Consider the following 17,383-nt stretch of genomic DNA (forward strand, 5'->3'; position numbering starts at 1 on the left):
ATCACCTGGTTTATGGCCAAAATACTCTTGCAAATCAGCCACCTGAATTGGATCAAATGGGATAGTCATTTATGTGTGATTTTCCTCTCCACCCTGAGGTCTAGTAGATCCAGGGGGAGTTGAAGGAGATAAAGAATCATCTTTTCCCAATTCTCTGTTATGGGGATTGCCCTGTATGTTTCCATCCCATGTAAGTCTGCCAGACTTTTCCTGGAACTTTGATATCATGGCCACCATACATGGCACCATTTGGGTAGCAGTTTGCTGACCCTGTCCATCATCTGTATTTCAATTTTAAGTAAAGGTCATAATGATATTTCCTCATCATCAGATGAAAATGTTGCATTGTGGGAACCCAGGGCAGGGGGAATATCCCCCTGTCTGCCCTGGGGTGCTCTGACTCCCAGCAAAACACTGACTTTGACCCTCGTTCATGCAGAAGGCCTCCAAAGCTTCAAAGTAAACTAGAGACCAAAAAAGTGTGAAGTAGATTGTAGGGATTGTAGAGAGTAGTTTAGTATGTCACATGGGTGAGAAATTTAGGTTTTAGGATTTTTAGCATATTGTAGATGGGTACAAGATGGAGGATACAGGGTGTTGTCTCGAGTTCCTTTCTTCTTTCTTCTTCTTCCTTCTTCTTCTTGGGTTTGGGTGGTATCTTGTAACTGGGCAGAAAAATCCGCATTGCAGGTCTTTAGGGGTCAGTTATTGGGTTAGAAAGAGAAATAATCTAGGTGTCACTTCTTAATTGGGTAGTTTAGTTTTTCATTAGACTTAAAAGGCCTTGTAACAAGAGATTGTTAGCCATTTTTGTGCTGGTTTTGGGCATGCAAGGTCTGGGTGCAGACAGTGTACTGAAGTCATGATAAGATAGCAATAAAAAAGAACCTGAAGACCGAAAAAGTCCTGCACGTCTGCTTTTCCTGACAAAGAACTGCTTCAGGAGGGTTTCCCCCTGTCAGGAGAGCCCTCAGGGTGTTGCCCAACGTGGGGCCCACAAACTCACAACTGGTGCTCCAGTGAGAGGAGAATCCAGTTCTGAAGAGATCATCCCACGAAGTCCCTGGAAGTGAGCCGAATCCATCAAAATTCCTCCGAAGGTGACAGGACTCAGCCGTTCAACCTCTCAATTCCTGGTGGCCTCAAGAGTCACATGCTGTGCTCTGCTGGATGGATCTCGGGACTGAGAGCTGAACCCCAAATTCGGTAAGCTCTGAAGGGGACAAAAATGGGAGGGAATCTCACCAAAAGTGATTTAGACACACTCCAGAAATTAGAATCCTCAGTGAAACAGCACCCATCAAAATTGCACAAAAAGAATTTGGAAAATTTGTTACTTTAGGCAAAGGAAAATTACCCGTCTCTTAAAGAGAAAGCTTTCTTTCAACCCTGTTTCTGGGCAGATGCTAGCATCAAGTTATATGAGGACGTGGCATCCCACGATCCAAATGCAGGAGTGCTGTTTGCGGCTTCTAAAGCACTTTATCAAGTTACATATGATGTGAAATATTCACAATCTGCTCCACATCAATCACTGAAAAATCCCCAAACAGCTGAGAGTTTTTCCCCAGGGGAAGAAGGGCAGGAGTCTGCCGCCCCAGAAAGTGGATTTCTGGAGAGATCCCCCGAAACTCGTGACGCACCGCGCGACCCTACCAAGGTTCGGGAAGCAGTTTCTCTCTCTGAGGAGACGGGAGACCCATCTCAAGGGGAGGCCGAGGCGGAAGAGGGGACGGGGGTGGGGAAGGAGAAAATAAAGATATTGCGTCTCGGGAGGATCCCGAAAGACAGCGGCTTCCATGTTTTAAATTGCTTATCGGTAAAGACGAGGAAGAAGACATGTCTTTTTTTGAATTTCTTACGTCTCTCTATATCCCTGAGGTGGGAGAAGGGGGCTTGGAGGGGCCGTCCCATTCTCTTCCACTTTCCCCGCCCCAGTCCCAACTCTGGGAGGCGTCACGGACGCCCGACACTCTCGTGGCAACGCCTTGGGTTTACGGCGGGCCGCCCACAGGCTCGGTCGGCTGCCAGCCTCCAAAACAGACGTCAGGAGGGCACGCCCCACGCGGTGGCTCGGTCAGAGCGGCCCCGGGGCCGCCTGCGCCGTGCGAGTCCCTCCCGTCCCCGCCCCTGCGCCCGGAACGGCGGCACAAGGGGCGGGGCCCGCGGGTAGCGGCTCTGACGTCACCATCCTCCCCCCTCGCCGGTCCGCGCAGGCTCAGTCGCAGCCAGGGTTGGCGCATGCTCCCTGCGCACGCCCCATTCACCCCCCCGCGGGCCCGGCCGCTGCAGCTGCCCGTGTGCCCTCTGCTGCGGCCGCTGCGGTCCCTCGCCAGCAGCTGATGCGGTCAAGCATCACCCAGCTACAGCAGCCGCCGTGTCCTGAGAAGGCGCACGCAGCACCACATTTCGGCACAGCACAGCTTTTCCAGCCGCTCCAGGTCGCGGCAGGTCCTTGAGCGGCCAAAAGCGGTTCACAGCCGATTCGTGGAGTAACAACGCCACCTTGTGGAACAAAGGCAACATTGCAACAAGCGTTGCAAAAGCTGCAAAAAAATCAGTGCGAGATCATTTTAATCCAGGATATACAGAATCGTCCACAATCAATTAAGGCCCTCAAAGCGTGCCTTGCAGAAGAAAAGCAAGACATAATAGTCATAATTCCAGGGAAAATGGACATGCCAAGCCAAGGCACAGCACACACTGGACAGGACACCGGCAGTCAAGCCATGGATGATCTGCAACAACAACAACAATTTCCTGTACCACAGGAAAACAGCGATGAGAATGTTATGTCCATCACAGCAGGACAAGGGCATTCCTATTTTATCTAAAGAACCACCTGGCTTCTGGAGATCAACAGACACTTCAGCTTTTTATATGCCTGCTCCAGAGACCTGGCTTTCAGGTCAAAAGTCCAGTTCTTCAACTCAACCAAGATTTTTTTCATTTTCTCAGGATTTTATAAAACAACTTTTTCTCCAGCTTCAAGAATTTGCTCATTGCTTTCCAGGACAAAAGCATGGAACTCACTCTCTTCCATTCACTTAATTATCAACACAGACAGCAAGTGCAGCTACTGCCTCTTCAGTTCCTCAGTATCCAGAACCTGACAACCTTTTTACCTCTCCTCAAACAGAAGGGGGAGGGGGGCCTGAAATGTATGTACCCTTCGGGCCAGAAGAGGATGTATCCAGGCAAATGGCAGCGCCACCGGACGTGGTTCCTATTCTCAGAAATATCCAAAGAGATGCTTCATCGACGAACTAGGCAAATATCAGAAGGAGAGCATTACGAAATAAAGATTATGACATACTAGATACAGACAGCAGAGCAATGCCAGTGAGGTATGAGAGAAGAAATGAAAACCCCAGATATGAACCCATGACTCATGACATCTTGAAAGACTTATTACAAGTTGCAAAAAATTAAGGACTTGGTTCATCATATTTCAAGCAGCTTTTGAGAGGAATCTTCAGCAATTACGACTTAGTACCTTATAATTGCAGATACATTGCTTCGACAGTTTTTACAGACTCACAACTCATGCTGTGGAATGTGAGATAGTGAAGAGCTCTCACTCAGCTGAGAAACAGATATGCAGGGGGGCCACATGCAGGTCTCACACTGGCTCAGTTGGCAGGAGACACACCACACGATAAACCTGAAGACCAATCAGCGGGATTGCCTTGAGATGTGCTTGCAGACATCAGGGAAGCAGCTCAAAAGGCAATTTTACAAATTCAGCCAGTCGGAACTCCAGAAGTGAGGCAAGGTCCCTCCGAGTCTTTCAGTTCATTAGTTGATTGTCTCACACAAGCATTGGACCAGCAAATCAGTGATGAAATGGCAAAGCCACACTTGCTTTGAAGCCTCGCATTTGCAAACGCCAATGCAAACTGAATCATCAGTGCCCTGCCTGACCGGCCAACGGTAACAGATGTGATAGAAGCATGTAGCAAGGTAGGCACACCTCAACACATCACAGCAATTCAAGGAAGAGTTTGGACGGAACGGGTCAGAAAAATTCTTCAAGAGCAGCGTGAAGAATTTTCAAAAATACTTGAGGATCTTCGTCAGCTCTTCAGCCGGCCAGTCCCACACAAGCGATGGCAACATCGGTTGAGGGGTCATGCTTCAAATGCAGAAAACTTGGGCACATGAGGAAGAACTGTCCAGAACTAATAAAAGGCTCGAAGGTGTCAAGTCTTTGTCCCAAATGCAGAACAGGAAAACATGCAAATCAATGCTATTCCAAAACAGATGTAGATGGAAAACCCCTACCCATTCTGGGAAGCTCAAAGAAGAGTGCGGGATGTCAATGCGCTACGACACAAGTGATGGCGATGCCTTTGCAGGGAACTCCACAGGGGTTTCCAGCCTCAGTGGCTGGAAATTGACATTGGGGAATGTCAATCAGATTCCATCAGCAGGACCATCTGCCAGTTCCCCAGCAATCCAGACTTACTACCCGGAGGCGCACAATGCAAACTGGCAGTCTCCAAATTAGTGTGCTTTTTAAATGACGATCATGCAGTGATCCCCACGGGGGTCACTAAAACATGGAAAAGGCAAGATTTTTATTTATAGGTAAAGACAGATGCAGCATTTTAGGGCTCACTGTTTATCTGTCAATTATCTCGGCAAATCAAAATGAAGAATTAACAGTCTTAGCTTGAGCTCTACGTCCTCCATTGATTCTTCCGGAAAATATTCCAGTACCCAAAGCTATTGCTTTGCCACCTCATGCGACAAAACAGATCATGCCAGTGGTAGGTCAGCAAATTTTACCTGTCAATGAAGATGTGGACATTCATGCCACCTGGGTGAAACAAATAGGCCATGATCGACCTGTGATCGCCTGCAACTTGACATGCGGCGACAAAATTATTTCAGTCAGAGGCATGTTGGACACAGGTGCAGATGTTACAGTCATTTCATACCTTTTCTGGCCAAGAGAATGGACTTTGAGAACACCCTTGGGTACCCTCTCAGGCATCGGAGGAAACACATTATGCCTGCAAAGTGAAAACCCCATCGTCATTTCGGGGCCAGGAGGGAAGACAGCCGTCATTCGTCCCTTCATTGTGCAGAAGCCCAACACGGTGTGGGGAAGAGACATTTTATCACAATGGGGATGAAAATAGAAATGGATTTTTAATAGGGGTCACTGTGCCACTCACCACCTTGAAGTTGACATGGGAGACAGATGATCCCATTTGGGTGGATTAGTGGCCCCTTGAACAAAAGAAATTGAGTGCTCTCAAGAGACTGGTTGAGGAACAATTACAGAAAGGTCACATCAAACCAACAACTAGTCCCTGGAATTCAGGGCCAGAACCAGACTGCAAACAATGGCGGGCAAATATTTTAAAATTTACCTGCCATTGAAAAAAGACTATCTTGATTGGACATTGCAAAAATCAGAAGATTTACAAATTGCATTGTTAAATTATTTGGTTGTTTGTTCAAGTCATTTTCCAGGTCATAAGCTGTTGCAAACAAAATTAAGCTTCAGAGAGAAACCCATGATAAGTGAAGTGCAGTTGGATGCGATAACATTATTCACAGATGGTTTGGGCAAAACACACAAATCAGTCATAACCTGCCAGAATGTAGCAACAAAAGAATGGGTATCAGGCATCCAAACAATACATTGCTCACCTCAAATTGTAGAATTAGCAGCAGTGGTCAGAGCATTTCAAATGTATCAGAACCTCTCAATTTAATTACAGATTCAGCATATGTGGCCAACATAGTCAAAAGAATAGAAGGGTCACTTCTAAAAGAAGTAGATAATGAAGTTTTGTACTGTTATCTTGTAGCATGCAAAGAGTATTACAACAGAGAAAACATAAATATTTTATCTCTCACATCACAGCACATTCTTCCCTTCCAGGATTCCTAGCAGAAGGGAATGCACGAGCAGACGAGCTAACCATGATAGTTTCAAACACCTTGCCAAACATTTTTGAACAGGCAAAACTGAGTCACGTGTTCTTTCATCAGAATGCACAGGCACTCGTGCACATTTCACATTTCCAAAGATCAAGCAAAAGCCATCATAAGTGCTTGCTTGCCCTGATTGTCAGCTTGTGCAACCTCCCTTTTCTACAGGAGCGATCAGTCCAAGAGGATTGCAGAGTCTGCAACTGTGGCAAAGAGATGTCACAAAATACCCATCCTTTGTGAGATTCAAAACTATTCATGTGTCAGTAGACACTTTCTCAGGCGCAGTATTTGCCTCCCTGCACACAGGTGAAACAGCAAAGCATGCATGTCAGCATTTTTTGCAAGCATTTGCTTCTTTAGGTGTTCCTCAAGAAGTCAAGACAGACAATGGCCCAACTTACGGAGGACAAATCCTTGATACATTCTTAAAAAATTGGGGTGTTCATCACAGTTTCGGCATCCCTCACTCTCCTTATTGGCCAGGCCATCATTGAGAGTACACACCACACTTTAAAATCTCTTTTAGATAAACAGAAAAGGGGGGAGGCAGAGGCTACGCCTCAGATGCGGTTGAACAAAGTGCTGTATGTTTTGAACTTCCTCAACAGCTCTTTCACAGAACCTGCTCCACCAATTGTCAGGCATTTTTTGAATAGTACCCAGGCAAAACTAAGGGAGAATCCTTTAGTTTTGATCAGAAACCTAGAGACAGGACAGATTGAAGGCCCATTCCAGCTAATAACCTGGGGCAAAGGGTATGCTTGTGTCTTCACAGGTGCGGGACCAAAGTGGATTCCGGCAAAGCACCGGAATGGTGCTCGGTATGGTTTCATACCGAGTCCAGAAACGAGCAGGTGGTGACCCTGGGAGCACAGAAGCGAGCATGCAGATGTGAACCAGTGTCAAGTTGGTGGTTGACGTCACAGACATCAGTCATCTTTCAACTTGCGTGCAGAATCTGTGGACTGGGGTCTTGTGAGGGAGGGTTGTGTCAGGATTTGCAGATTTTGCGGGGGATAAGCATGAGGCTCACAAGCAGGTATCGTGCTTCTGCCTTATCTCTTTGCTGGTTGCTTTAAGCAACATGGCCTTGCCAGTGAGTCAACCGAGAGAAAATGTTTGGGAGACCCTGGCCAATCAGTAGGGTCTGGACACCATTTGTTTGACTCACTCGAGGCCAAAAAAACCATTCTCCACATGTTTAGTCAGTTTACCGGTAGACGAATGGCCAATTCCAAAAGATATTCCTTTAAAATTGTCACAATTCATTTTGAATCTGGTGGACAGTTGGGGTGTTTAGACCAAATTTCTTCCTAAGGCTCTTCATGAACCTCAAGAATTGGAAATTCTTGGCTCAGTGAAGATGCATAATATTTGGTCTTCCTGGGTCAAAACAAAACAAGGATAAAATAGTAGATGTAACCCCAAATCATATCATATATAAAAATGCAACATCTTGGTGTAATCTCACAACAGTGATGGTTTAATCTTGCTCCATCATGGAGAGAATTTGTGAAGATAGGTATATTCATCCTGATTGGTGTCATCGTTCTTTTAATATTTGTGCCATGTCTACTTCAGTGTATCAGACGGATGATGGATGAGGCTGTCAGAGTGTTTTTGCTTCAAACAGAAGGGGGAGATGTGGGAACCCAGGGCAGGGGGAATATCCCCCTATCTGCCCTGGGGTGCTCTGACTCCCAGCAAAACACTGACTTTGACCCTCGTTCATGGAGAAGGCCTCCAAAGCTTCAAAGTAAACTAGAGACCACAGAAGTGTGAAATAGATTGTAGGGATTGTAGAGAGTAGTTTAGTATGTCACATGGGTGAGAAATTTAGGTTTTAGGATTTTTAGCATATTGTAGATGGGTACAAGATGGAGGATACAGGGTGTTGTCTCGAGTTCCTTTCTTCTTTCTTCTTCTTCCTTCTTCTTCTTGGGTTTGGGTGGTATCTTGTAATTGGGCAGAAAAATCCGCATTGCAGGTCTTTAGGGGTCAGTTATTGGGTTGGAAAGAGAAATAATCTAGGTGTCACTTCTTAATTGGGTAGTTTAGTTTTTTATTAGACTTAAAAGGCCTTGTAACAAGAGATTGTTAGCCATTTTTGTGCTGGTTTTGGGCATGCAAGGTCTGGGTGCAGACAGTGTACTGAAGTAATGATAAGATAGCAATAAAAAAGAACCTGAAGACCGAAAAAGTCCAGTGTGTCTGCTTTTTCTGACAAAGAACTGCTTCAGGAGGGTTTCCCCCTGTCAGGAGAGCCCTGAGGGTGTTGCCCAACGTGGGGCCCACAAACTCACATTGCATGTATTTTTTTGTTAGGGTAACAGACCCATTTACTGTCTTCCAACTTCCTCATTGGATACAGAAGGTCAGAGTTGTGAGTCTGTATTTCTGCAAATGGTCCAGATGCTCTATCCTGCACTGGTACCTCCTTTCCCAGAGACCCCACCTGCCTGGGCCAGGCACCACTTGGCTTCTGCTTCTCCTTGTTCTCCTCCTGGAGCAAGAGCAGCACCTACTCCATCATGGTGAGTTCCTGTACTGCACAACCTGCTGGATCAAATCATCCAGGATGGAGCAGATCAGCTTATTCATCCCTTTCCTACAAGAGGCATCAAAGGAGCACTCAGGAGGGCAGAGATGGGGGCTACCCCTGCTTGCAACACCCTCAGCCAGGTCTATAGCTGTGCTCCATAGCTGAGTCAGCTCTCATTAACCTTTATAGCTTGGGTGTGGCAGGAGGGTGGAGGTTCCAGGGCTCCTGGACACCAGAGCCCATGGAATCCTGAGAGAGGTATGGCTGCCTGCAATGGGGGCCCTGGGTGGCAGAGCTGTCTCTGTACCTCCACAACCCCGTGGCACTCATTAAAGGGGCTGTAGCTGGGGGAGAAGTGCAGTCAGGTGGGAGGAGAGGTGATGCTGCTCCATTCCCAACCCCTCATGGCTTGGGGTTAGTGCATAGCCAGCATCCACATTACCGAAGTATCCTACCAGGGATCAGGGCACGCTCCTGTGGCACTGGTGATACCTCTGTCACATGTGATTTGGGCTGGACTTTGTCTAATGGGGCACTGCCCTGGGCACAGTCCTGGCACAGGACCCAGCACTGCCCCAGGCACAGTGCTGGCACAGGTGCCAGCCAGTTCGGAGGTTGTGGAGGCTGCCAGCAGAGAAGACAGCCAGTGCTGTGTGGACCCACTGTCAGCCATGGAGCAGGAAGATGGAATCAGGCAGGAGCTGGGAAGCCTCCATGGCATCCCCTTCTACAAGAGCTTCATCGAGGGCTGGCCGCAGGTGAAGGCTTTCCAAGCCCGTCCAGATGACCTGCTCATCTCCACTTACCCCAAATCAGGTGACTGGTCCTGGGGAAGGGTGCCGGGGGCATGGGGTGACACCAGCCTTTGCAATGCTGTCCCTGTGCGGCAGGCACAACATGGCTGAGCGAGATCATGGACATGATCTACCACAATGGTGATGTGGAGAAGTGCCGACGGGATGCCATCTACAACCGTGTGCCCTTCCTGGAGTTGAAGGCCCCCAAGTGTCTGAGTGGTGAGCTTCCCCAGCCCGGCTGCCTGGCTTGGGTGGAGAGGGAACAGAGCCAGCATGGGGGTGAGGGTACTGGGGTTTAAACGTCTAAGTCCCCTGTGCCACAGGTGTTGAGCAGCTGGAGAACACCCCATCCCCGCGGCTGGTAAAGACCCATCTCCCGGTCCAGCTCCTCCCGACCTCCTTCTGGGAGAAGGACTGCAAGGTAACATGGCAGGTGCTCCCTGTCTCCCCATCTGGGTTGGTGGGGAGGAGGCACCAGTCTGTACCTCCCAAACACATCCTTGGCTCTCTGCAGATTATCTACATGGCCCGCAACCCCAAGGATGTTGTCATCTCCTACTACTACTTCCACCAGATGGCCAAAATACACCATGACCCTGGCACGAAGGCTGAGTTCTTGGAGAAATTCATGGCCGGGAAAGGTGTGAACTGAGCCACAGGATGGCCACCCTGCCATGCCGGTGGGAAGGACATCCCCCGCTACCCCTCTTTTCAGCTAATCCCTTGACCATATCCCACAGTGCCCTATGGATCCTGGTATGACCACGTGCGTGGATGGTGGGAGAAAAAGCAGGAGAAGAAGATACTCTACCTCTTCTATGAGGACATGAAGAAGGTGAGGGTGGGATGGAGGGGAAGGAGCCCTGGTTGCCCCCCAGCTTTTTTGGCAGCCTGCTCATGTCAATCACCCTGCAGGACCCACGGCAGGAGGTGCAGAAGATCTTGCAGTTCCTGGGCAAGGAGTTGGCAGAGGGAACAGTGGAGAGGATCCTGCACCACACCTCCTTCCAGGAGATGAAGAAGAACCCTGCTGCCAACTATGAGACCATGCTCCCCACCTTGATGGATCACAGCATCTCCCCCTTCCTCCGGAAAGGTAGGGGGTTCAGCTGGTGGTGGAGGATTTGGGAGGGATGTCCCTAGATTGTATTTCAGCCCCCATCTGTGGTTGCAAATATGTCATGTGTGTGAGGATTTACCCCAGTTATTTTCTTGCCTCCAGGGATCTCTGGAGACTGGAAGAACCACTTCACTGTGGCCCAGAATGAGTGCTTTGACCAGCACTACCAGGAGCTCATGGCAGGCTCTGACCTCCACTTCCAGATGGAAGTGTGAGGGGCTCATCTCCCTTCCCAGGAGGACTCTGCTTCTCCTTGCTCTCCCAGTGGGGAGGATGGATCCAGATGGAGATTCTTGCACTAATGCACTTGCCCCTGCAATAAATTGTGATAAATGGAAGTTGAGTCATTGCCTGCAGGGAAAATGAGAGTGGGGCCTGAACCCCTGGAACTCTAGGCAGTGTCCGAGAACACCTTCATGGTCATCAGGAGAGAGGGTGGGCACACAGTGGATTTTTAGTTAGTGATGGTCAGGCATCACTAGAAGTGGGCACCTTCCCAGAAACCACCACTGGCCCTTGTCAACTTGGGCTGCCCCAGCCTACCAAGGTGCCTGGAGGGAAAAAAGATCGATGACTAGTGGAAAATCCCCAGAGCACCAGCGAATCCAGTGCTGCCACAGCCCTTGCGTGCACAGGAGCTCTCATGCCTCTGGGTTGTGCCAAGTTTCTTGACAGAGTGGGTGGTGGTCAGGCTCTCCTTGACCCAGCTGGAGCTTGGCAGCCCATAGTCTATGGAACAAAGGTGAAGGGAAACAGCTCCCTGCTGGTATGTGGCCAGGCTCAGCAACATCACTGTCCTTACTGGATAAAGAACACACCTTTCAACCTGCAACCTGGCTGCACCTTGCCCTTGCTCTCAGATGCCTGGAGCAAACCAGTCCCTGTCCCGCTGGGGGCAAGGGTGTGCTTTGAAGCCCTAAGTTCCCCATTTAAGCCCCATTTATGGCTGGTTCTTCAGTTTCCAAGATTGCAGCTTCTTGCCATGAGGCAAGACAGCCTCATGGGGTTGTTCTATGGCGAAAGAGATGCAGCCCAGATCCAACTGCTAAAGAGCAGCAGTGCTATGAGGGGACCTGCCTCACAGAAATAAATCCTTTGCACACATTCATTTAAATGCCATGATGCTGTCTCCAGTGGAGATGCCTTCCATTGGAAGATGTGCTTCCCCAGCTCCCGGCTTTGCCTGCCCTGTTTGCACATGCAGCCAATTTTGCTGGCACGTGTACAGCGAAACACCTGAACACCTGCCATAGCATGCCTCATCTTAGCAGGAACTTGGCCCTGGAGACAAATCAGGGACGTTTTTCTCAAGGCTGCCAACAGCTGAGCTGCTGGCCCTGCCCAGCTGCCATCTCTCCTGCTCTTTCCACTCCCTCCCAGCTGAGATAAGGAAGAACATTTCCCCACCATCAGCACCTTTAAACTCTTTTCCCAGGAGCACTTGTGCTTTGCAACCCCGCAAACTTTGGACTCATATTTGAGTGGAGTAGGGGTACGACCAAAGCCTGAACCCCACTCGCAAGCCCCACGTCGGTGTGAGGAGCTGGGGACGTCCACGCAGGTGACTCTTGGACCAGGACAGGGTGATATTCAATGTCCCGGGATGTGGGTGGGGATTTCCTCCCTGTTTTTACTTCTGCGGGCGGAAGGGGAAGCTGTGATTTCCACTGTCCCGAGGGACGCTAAGCACGGACAGCTCATCCCAGGCATTTGGGGACCGTCCTCATTCCCACTTGCCCCTTCCCTGCACTCCTCCCACCGCAGCACCGGGACCAGGTCGCTCCAGGCTCCTGTCCCAGCGGTGTCCCCCGCCTCCCTGCGCCTCCATCTTCCGTGCAGGGGAAGGAAATTAATAAATCCCGCCCTGTAAGCGGCGGGCCAAGCTTTGCCTCCTCCCTGCCAGAGCACTCGGAAAAGAGGCAAGTAAGCGCGGGGCTTTGGCCACGATCGTTTCAGGGTGCCCTGGCCTCATAAGCGGGGGCCTGCGGGGGTGGGTGCGGGGGCTCCGTGTCCCCGCAAGCCCCCGGGAGATAGAAGCAAGACACCAAGCCTCTCTCCAAAAACCACAGCATGGGGGTTTTGCCGCTGGCACGTCCAGCGTTTCTATTCTGTGCCGTGGGTGGAAAGGCTTCCTAGGGAGAGAGTCCTGTGAGTTCTGCTCCTCGTTCCTGTCTCTGTCAAACCTCACTCAAGCCCCCTGAAAGCAAGGCTTCCCCCTGTGCTGCCGTACGACAGGGAGATGGGGAGGAAAAAGCAAAGAGAATGCAGCCTGCAACTCCAGCCAGGAATGCCCCTGAGAGTTTTTACACCCAGAACAGCACTGCCAGCTTGGTATGGGCAGCTGCCCACTGCCTGTCTGACCTGAGCCCCCAGAGCTGACCATGCCCTTCCACTCTCCCTGCACCACCATCTGGGCCCCAAAATGCCCACAGAAAACAGGTGCCACCTCCTGCAGTGCCAGCAAGCAGGGCATGATTTCCTTCCTATGGCGAGGACAGCTGGGTTCAGCAGGGATTTTGGGGCCCCTAGGGAAGGAGATGGCCCCATGTTGCTCCTTGCTGCCAGCCAGCCCTGCCACATGTCCCTGTCCCCAGCAGGATGGCCGATTCGGACACCTACCTGCGGCAGCCCTGGCGCACCGTGCATGGCATCCCCATGGTCAACGCCTTCGCCCTCAACTGGGAACGTGTTGACAGTTTCCAGACCCGCCCTGAGGACATTGTGGTGGTCACCTACCCCAAATCTGGTGAGCATCCCCAGGCACCAAAGAAGGGCCATGCTCAGGAAGGGAGCCCATGCTGCAGGTGCCTGGGCTGGGACCAAGGGTGTGCCAAAAGGCAACACTGGTAGATGGTGACCCTCTGGTGCCTGAGATGGGTCTCCAGTGGGAATCAGCTGGACAACCGACCTCTCTCCACCAGGCACCACCTGGGTCAGTGAGATCGTGGACATGGTCCTGAAAGGTGGAGACCCAGAAAAATGCAAGCAGGATGATATTGTGAACCGGGTGCCCATGATGGAGTGTGCTGCCCCTGGGAAGTTACCAGCAGGTAGTGGGGGGGCAGAGGGTGGTGGGTGGCAGTGGGTGCTGGATGGGGACAGGTTTGGTTTTGTATGGGAGGGCACCAGAGTGGGAGCACTTCTGGGGGAAATCCTTACAGGCACAGAGCAGCTGGAGGCCATGCCATCCCCTCGCATCATCAAGACCCACATCCCAGCTCACATCTTGCCCAAATCCTTCTGGGAAAACCGCTGCAAGGTAACAGGCTGGAATGAACATACTTAGAATGATCCAGCAGACATAAGGGGGCTCCCTGCCCCGTTGGGACCTTGCAAGTCTCGACATGCCACCAAGCTTTCTGCAGATGATCTATGTGGGGCGCAACGCCAAGGACGTGGCTGTCTCCTACTACCACTTTGATTTGATGAACAAGTTCCATCCACACCCTGGGACATGGGCCCAGTATCTGGAAGAGTTCATGGCTGGCAGAGGTGGGACAGGGCATCCTTGGGTGCATGCAGGGGACCCTGCAAGGGACTGTCACCTACTGGCTGCTCTCCCCATGCAGTGGCGTATGGTCCCTGGTACGACCACGTCAAGGGCTACTGGGAGCGCAGGAAGGATCACCCCATTCTCTACCTCTTCTACGAGGACTTGAAGGAGGTGATGGGGCAGGGTGGGTGGTGGTGTGGGGTCTGGGCATGGCAGGAGGGGTGAGTGTTGGCCTGTGTCACACAGGACCTCCGCCGGGAGATTGCCAAGGTGGCCCAGTTCCTGGGGCAGAAGCTGTCGGAAGCGGCGCTGGACACCATCACCCGACACACGTCCTTTGAGGCCATGCGGGACAACCCTGCCACCAACTACACCAAGGTGCCCTCCGACCTCATGGACCACAGTGTGTCGCCCTTCATGCGCAAAGGTGAGCGGCTGCGGGGGGCCTGGCGCGCTGTGTGTCCCGGCCCCTGCTGAGCCCCATCTCGCCCGGCCACAGGCACCACCGGAGACTGGAAGAACCACTTCACCGTGGCCCAGAACGAGCGCTTTGACCAGGACTATGCGCAGAAGATGTCAGGCACCGACCTGTGCTTCCGCACTCAGATCTGAGGGGACACCGCCGGACGCCCCCCAAATCTGCCCTGTGCTGTGATGGCACTGCTGCCATTCCTTCCTCTTCCCTGGAGCTGCTGGAGAGAAATAAAATGCGCTCTCTGACACTGCCATGGGGTGCTCACTGTCCTGAGCCTCTGCTGATCCCAACCCAGCTGTCCCCCTGGGGCTGCTGTCCTCTTCTTGGGCTGTGGACAAGCAGGTGTCACCCCTCAGCCACTGTGGTGGGGGGATTGCCAGCAGCAGCTCATGGGATTGCAGAAGATTTTGGCGAATCTGTGTATGGGGAACTTTTTGGGAGGGTGTGGGCAGTGAGAGATGTCCTCCCCCGCCTCACACAGCAGGATGTGGCCTGGCACCTGTGGGGCTGAGATGTCCTCTGTGGCCCTGCCTGCAGGTCAGTGGCTGCCGGTTTCTCCCTGCTCTCGCTCCTCCCTCCCTGCAGCTGCTGGGCTGGCCAACATTACTGCTCTCAGCGCCCTGCCTCTTTCCTTCTCCTTCCCGCAATTACCGCTGCGTGGCCCCGGATTTCCCTGTCCTCTGCTGTCGCCCTCCTGGTGTCACCGTCCCGGCGTCACTCTCCCGGCACAGAGCAGCAGGTCTTAGGTGAGACAGGTGTCCCGGGGGTGCCCTGTGGGCGCCCTGCCCATGCTCAGCTGCACAGAGCTGCATGCTGCAGGGTCCAGGGCGGTGGGTTTGGGGCATTTTGGGTTTGTGTGCAATCAGCACCCCTAAACCTTTTCCTGCTCTTGGGTCTCCTGCAATATCCCCAGGGACCCAGTTTCCTGCGCTCCAGGGTGCTGAGGCAAGGGAAGAGCTACTATTCTAGTCTAGTCCCCTAGGTCTGGGTGATGCTGGCATGCTGTGGGCACTCCTTGTTCTTGCTGGGGCTCTGGGTGTGCTCCTGTTCCCGCAGCTGGGACCCCTGTTCCCAGTGGTGGGTGCAGTGACGGCCGCGGTGACCTCTGGTCTATGCTCTGGTGCTATCAGTGCCGCTCCCTGAGCAGGCACAGTGCCAGGTGACCAGGCTGCCCTGGCTGGTGGCTGCCCTAAGAGGGTGGGGGGGGCCTCCCCTCATCAGCCAGCCCTGCCATATGTCCCCATCCCCAGCAGGATGGCCAATCCGGACACCTATCTACGTCAGTCCTGGCTCACAGTCCATGGCATCCCCATGGTCAATGCTTTTGCCCACAACTGGGAACGGATTGACACCTTCCAGAGCCGACCCGAGGACATCGTGGTGGTCACCTTCCCCAAATCCGGTGAGCATCCCCAAGGCAACCAGATGTACCGGTACTGGGTGGGCAAGGGAGTTGTTCAGCTGGCCCACTGCCTGGGGGTATGCAGCACATTTAGGGGCTGTCAGGACAGAGTTGTGTAGGATTTCCCTTTTCCCCCATGGTATCTAGTTGAAGTCTGAGGGATTGTCATCACTAAGACACCTGATGCTGCCCTGGCTGTTCCCCTTTATGGGTTCATTTCCCCAGGCACCACCTGGGTCAGCGAGATTGTGGATATGATCCTACAAGGCGGAGATCCTGAGAAGTGCAAGCGGGACATTATCAGCAAGAGAGTGCCCATGCTGGAGTTCTCTGCCCCTGGGAAGATGCCAGCAGGTAGTGAGGTGCAGGGGCACCCCACAGGGGCTGAGTCCCAAGGGTCTTTGCCAAGAGCCCACTGAGGAAGTGCTCTGGGATCCCCCAGGAACAGACCTGCTGGCCACCACGCCCTCCCCCCGTGTGGTGAAGACCCACCTGCCGGCACATATCCTGCCCAAATCCTTCTGGGAAAACCGCTGCAAGGTAACACCCAACCCTTCTCCCTGCCCTGAAGGGAATTGCAGCAGCGCTGTTCCCCTGAGACAGGACTCCCCACTGCTCCCTCCAGCATCTTAAGTGTTCATGGGAGTTCTAGGAGATGGAGCGTCCTCACCGTTGGGGGTCCTGGGGTTGCCCCTCATACCTCCATGGCCCATCTGCAGATGATCTATGTGGGGCGCAACGCCAAGGACGTGGCTGTCTCCTACTACCACTTTGATTTGATGAACAAGTTGCTGCCACACCCTGGGACATGGGCCCAGTATCTGGAGGAGTTCATGGCTGGCAGAGGTGGGACAGGGCATCCTTGGGTGCATGCAGGGGACCTTGCAAGGGACTGTCACCTACTGGCTGCTCTCCCCATGCAGTGGCGTATGGTCCCTGGTACGACCACGTCAAGGGCTACTGGGAGCGCAGGAAGGATCACCCCATTCTCTACCTCTTCTACGAGGACTTGAAGGAGGTGATGGGGCAGGGTGGGTGGTGGTGTGGGGTCTGGGCATGGCAGGAGGGGTGAGTGTTGGCCTGTGTCGCACAGGACCTCCGCCGGGAGATTGCCAAGGTGGCCCAGTTCCTGGGGCAGAAGCTGTCGGAAGCGGCGCTGGACACCATCACCCGACACACGTCCTTTGAGGCCATGCGGGACAACCCTGCCACCAACTACACCAAGGTGCCCTCCGACCTCATGGACCACAGTGTGTCGCCCTTCATGCGCAAAGGTGAGCGGCTGCGGGGGGCCTGGCGCGCTGTGTGTCCCGGCCCCTGCTGAGCCCCATCTCGCCCGGCCACAGGCACCACCGGAGACTGGAAGAACCACTTCACCGTGGCCCAGAACGAGCGCTTTGACCAGGACTATGCGCAGAAGATGTCAGGCACCGACCTGTGCTTCCGCACTCAGATCTGAGGGGACACCGCCGGACGCCCCCCAAATCTGCCCTGTGCTGTGATGGCACTGCTGCCATTCCTTCCTCTTCCCTGGAGCTGCTGGAGAGAAATAAAATGCGCTCTCTGACACTGCCATGGGGTGCTCACTGTCCTGAGCCTCTG

At 52.5% G+C, this 17,383-nt stretch overlaps 4 protein-coding genes across 8 annotated transcripts; all 4 read left to right on the forward strand.

Moving 5' to 3' along the window:
* The first annotated feature begins 4,763 nt into the window (after nucleotides 1-4,763).
* LOC128787463 (endogenous retrovirus group K member 19 Pro protein-like) lies at nucleotides 4,764-6,847 on the forward strand. Its single transcript, XM_053941625.1, has 2 exons — nucleotides 4,764-5,105; nucleotides 6,728-6,847. The coding sequence occupies exons 1-2, from the start codon at nucleotides 4,764-4,766 to the stop codon at nucleotides 6,845-6,847; spliced, it is 462 nt and encodes a 153-aa protein (XP_053797600.1).
* LOC128787209 (sulfotransferase 1 family member D1-like) lies at nucleotides 5,891-10,719 on the forward strand. Its single transcript, XM_053941203.1, has 8 exons — nucleotides 5,891-8,486; nucleotides 9,045-9,310; nucleotides 9,385-9,510; nucleotides 9,615-9,712; nucleotides 9,806-9,932; nucleotides 10,032-10,126; nucleotides 10,207-10,387; nucleotides 10,514-10,719. Exons 1-8 carry the CDS (start codon nucleotides 8,356-8,358, stop codon nucleotides 10,624-10,626), a joined length of 1,137 nt encoding a protein of 378 aa, XP_053797178.1. The 5' UTR covers nucleotides 5,891-8,355; the 3' UTR covers nucleotides 10,627-10,719.
* A 1,137-nt stretch (nucleotides 10,720-11,856) lies between these two features.
* On the forward strand, nucleotides 11,857-14,630 carry LOC128786852 (sulfotransferase 1B1-like). 4 transcript variants are annotated; one of them, XM_053940525.1, is made up of 8 exons: nucleotides 11,857-11,972; nucleotides 13,006-13,157; nucleotides 13,333-13,461; nucleotides 13,573-13,670; nucleotides 13,777-13,903; nucleotides 13,981-14,075; nucleotides 14,151-14,331; nucleotides 14,404-14,630. In XM_053940525.1, exons 2-8 carry the CDS (start codon nucleotides 13,010-13,012, stop codon nucleotides 14,514-14,516), a joined length of 891 nt encoding a protein of 296 aa, XP_053796500.1. In that variant the 5' UTR covers nucleotides 11,857-11,972; nucleotides 13,006-13,009; the 3' UTR covers nucleotides 14,517-14,630. The 4 variants fall into 4 exon arrangements, with proteins under 4 accessions (XP_053796500.1, XP_053796499.1, XP_053796501.1 ...); XM_053940524.1 differs by having other exon boundaries at nucleotides 13,009-13,157; XM_053940526.1 differs by lacking the exon at nucleotides 11,857-11,972 and adding an exon at nucleotides 12,091-12,334 and having other exon boundaries at nucleotides 13,009-13,157.
* A 327-nt stretch (nucleotides 14,631-14,957) lies between these two features.
* Nucleotides 14,958-17,354, forward strand: LOC128787338 (sulfotransferase 1B1-like). Of its 2 annotated transcripts, none has more exons than XM_053941401.1 (8): nucleotides 14,958-15,125; nucleotides 15,630-15,781; nucleotides 16,007-16,135; nucleotides 16,224-16,321; nucleotides 16,501-16,627; nucleotides 16,705-16,799; nucleotides 16,875-17,055; nucleotides 17,128-17,354. In XM_053941401.1, the coding sequence occupies exons 2-8, from the start codon at nucleotides 15,634-15,636 to the stop codon at nucleotides 17,238-17,240; spliced, it is 891 nt and encodes a 296-aa protein (XP_053797376.1). In that variant the 5' UTR covers nucleotides 14,958-15,125; nucleotides 15,630-15,633; the 3' UTR covers nucleotides 17,241-17,354. The 2 variants fall into 2 exon arrangements, with proteins under 2 accessions (XP_053797376.1, XP_053797375.1); XM_053941400.1 differs by having other exon boundaries at nucleotides 14,960-15,125; nucleotides 15,633-15,781.
* Nucleotides 17,355-17,383: the final 29 nt, after the last annotated feature.

The sequence above is a fragment of the Vidua chalybeata genome, chromosome 4, assembly GCF_026979565.1.
Source record: "Vidua chalybeata isolate OUT-0048 chromosome 4, bVidCha1 merged haplotype, whole genome shotgun sequence".
Taxonomy (NCBI): domain Eukaryota; kingdom Metazoa; phylum Chordata; class Aves; order Passeriformes; family Viduidae; genus Vidua; species Vidua chalybeata.

Coding starts and splice junctions, on each gene's coding strand:
- LOC128787463 (XM_053941625.1), top strand. CDS start 4,764: ATGCCAGTGGTAGGTCAGCAAATTTTACCTGTCAATGAAGATGTGGAC. Junction 5,106..6,727: donor TTGTGCAGAAGCCCAACACG/GTGTGGGGAAGA, acceptor GTGTCTTCACAG/GTGCGGGACCAAAGTGGATT.
- LOC128787209 (XM_053941203.1), top strand. CDS start 8,356: ATGGTCCAGATGCTCTATCCTGCACTGGTACCTCCTTTCCCAGAGACC. Junction 9,511..9,614: donor GGCCCCCAAGTGTCTGAGTG/GTGAGCTTCCCC, acceptor CCTGTGCCACAG/GTGTTGAGCAGCTGGAGAAC. Junction 9,713..9,805: donor TCTGGGAGAAGGACTGCAAG/GTAACATGGCAG, acceptor GGCTCTCTGCAG/ATTATCTACATGGCCCGCAA.
- LOC128786852 (XM_053940525.1), top strand. CDS start 13,010: ATGGCCGATTCGGACACCTACCTGCGGCAGCCCTGGCGCACCGTGCAT. Junction 13,158..13,332: donor GGTCACCTACCCCAAATCTG/GTGAGCATCCCC, acceptor TCTCTCCACCAG/GCACCACCTGGGTCAGTGAG. Junction 14,076..14,150: donor TCTACGAGGACTTGAAGGAG/GTGATGGGGCAG, acceptor TGTGTCACACAG/GACCTCCGCCGGGAGATTGC.
- LOC128787338 (XM_053941401.1), top strand. CDS start 15,634: ATGGCCAATCCGGACACCTATCTACGTCAGTCCTGGCTCACAGTCCAT. Junction 16,322..16,500: donor TCTGGGAAAACCGCTGCAAG/GTAACACCCAAC, acceptor GCCCATCTGCAG/ATGATCTATGTGGGGCGCAA. Junction 17,056..17,127: donor GTCGCCCTTCATGCGCAAAG/GTGAGCGGCTGC, acceptor GCCCGGCCACAG/GCACCACCGGAGACTGGAAG.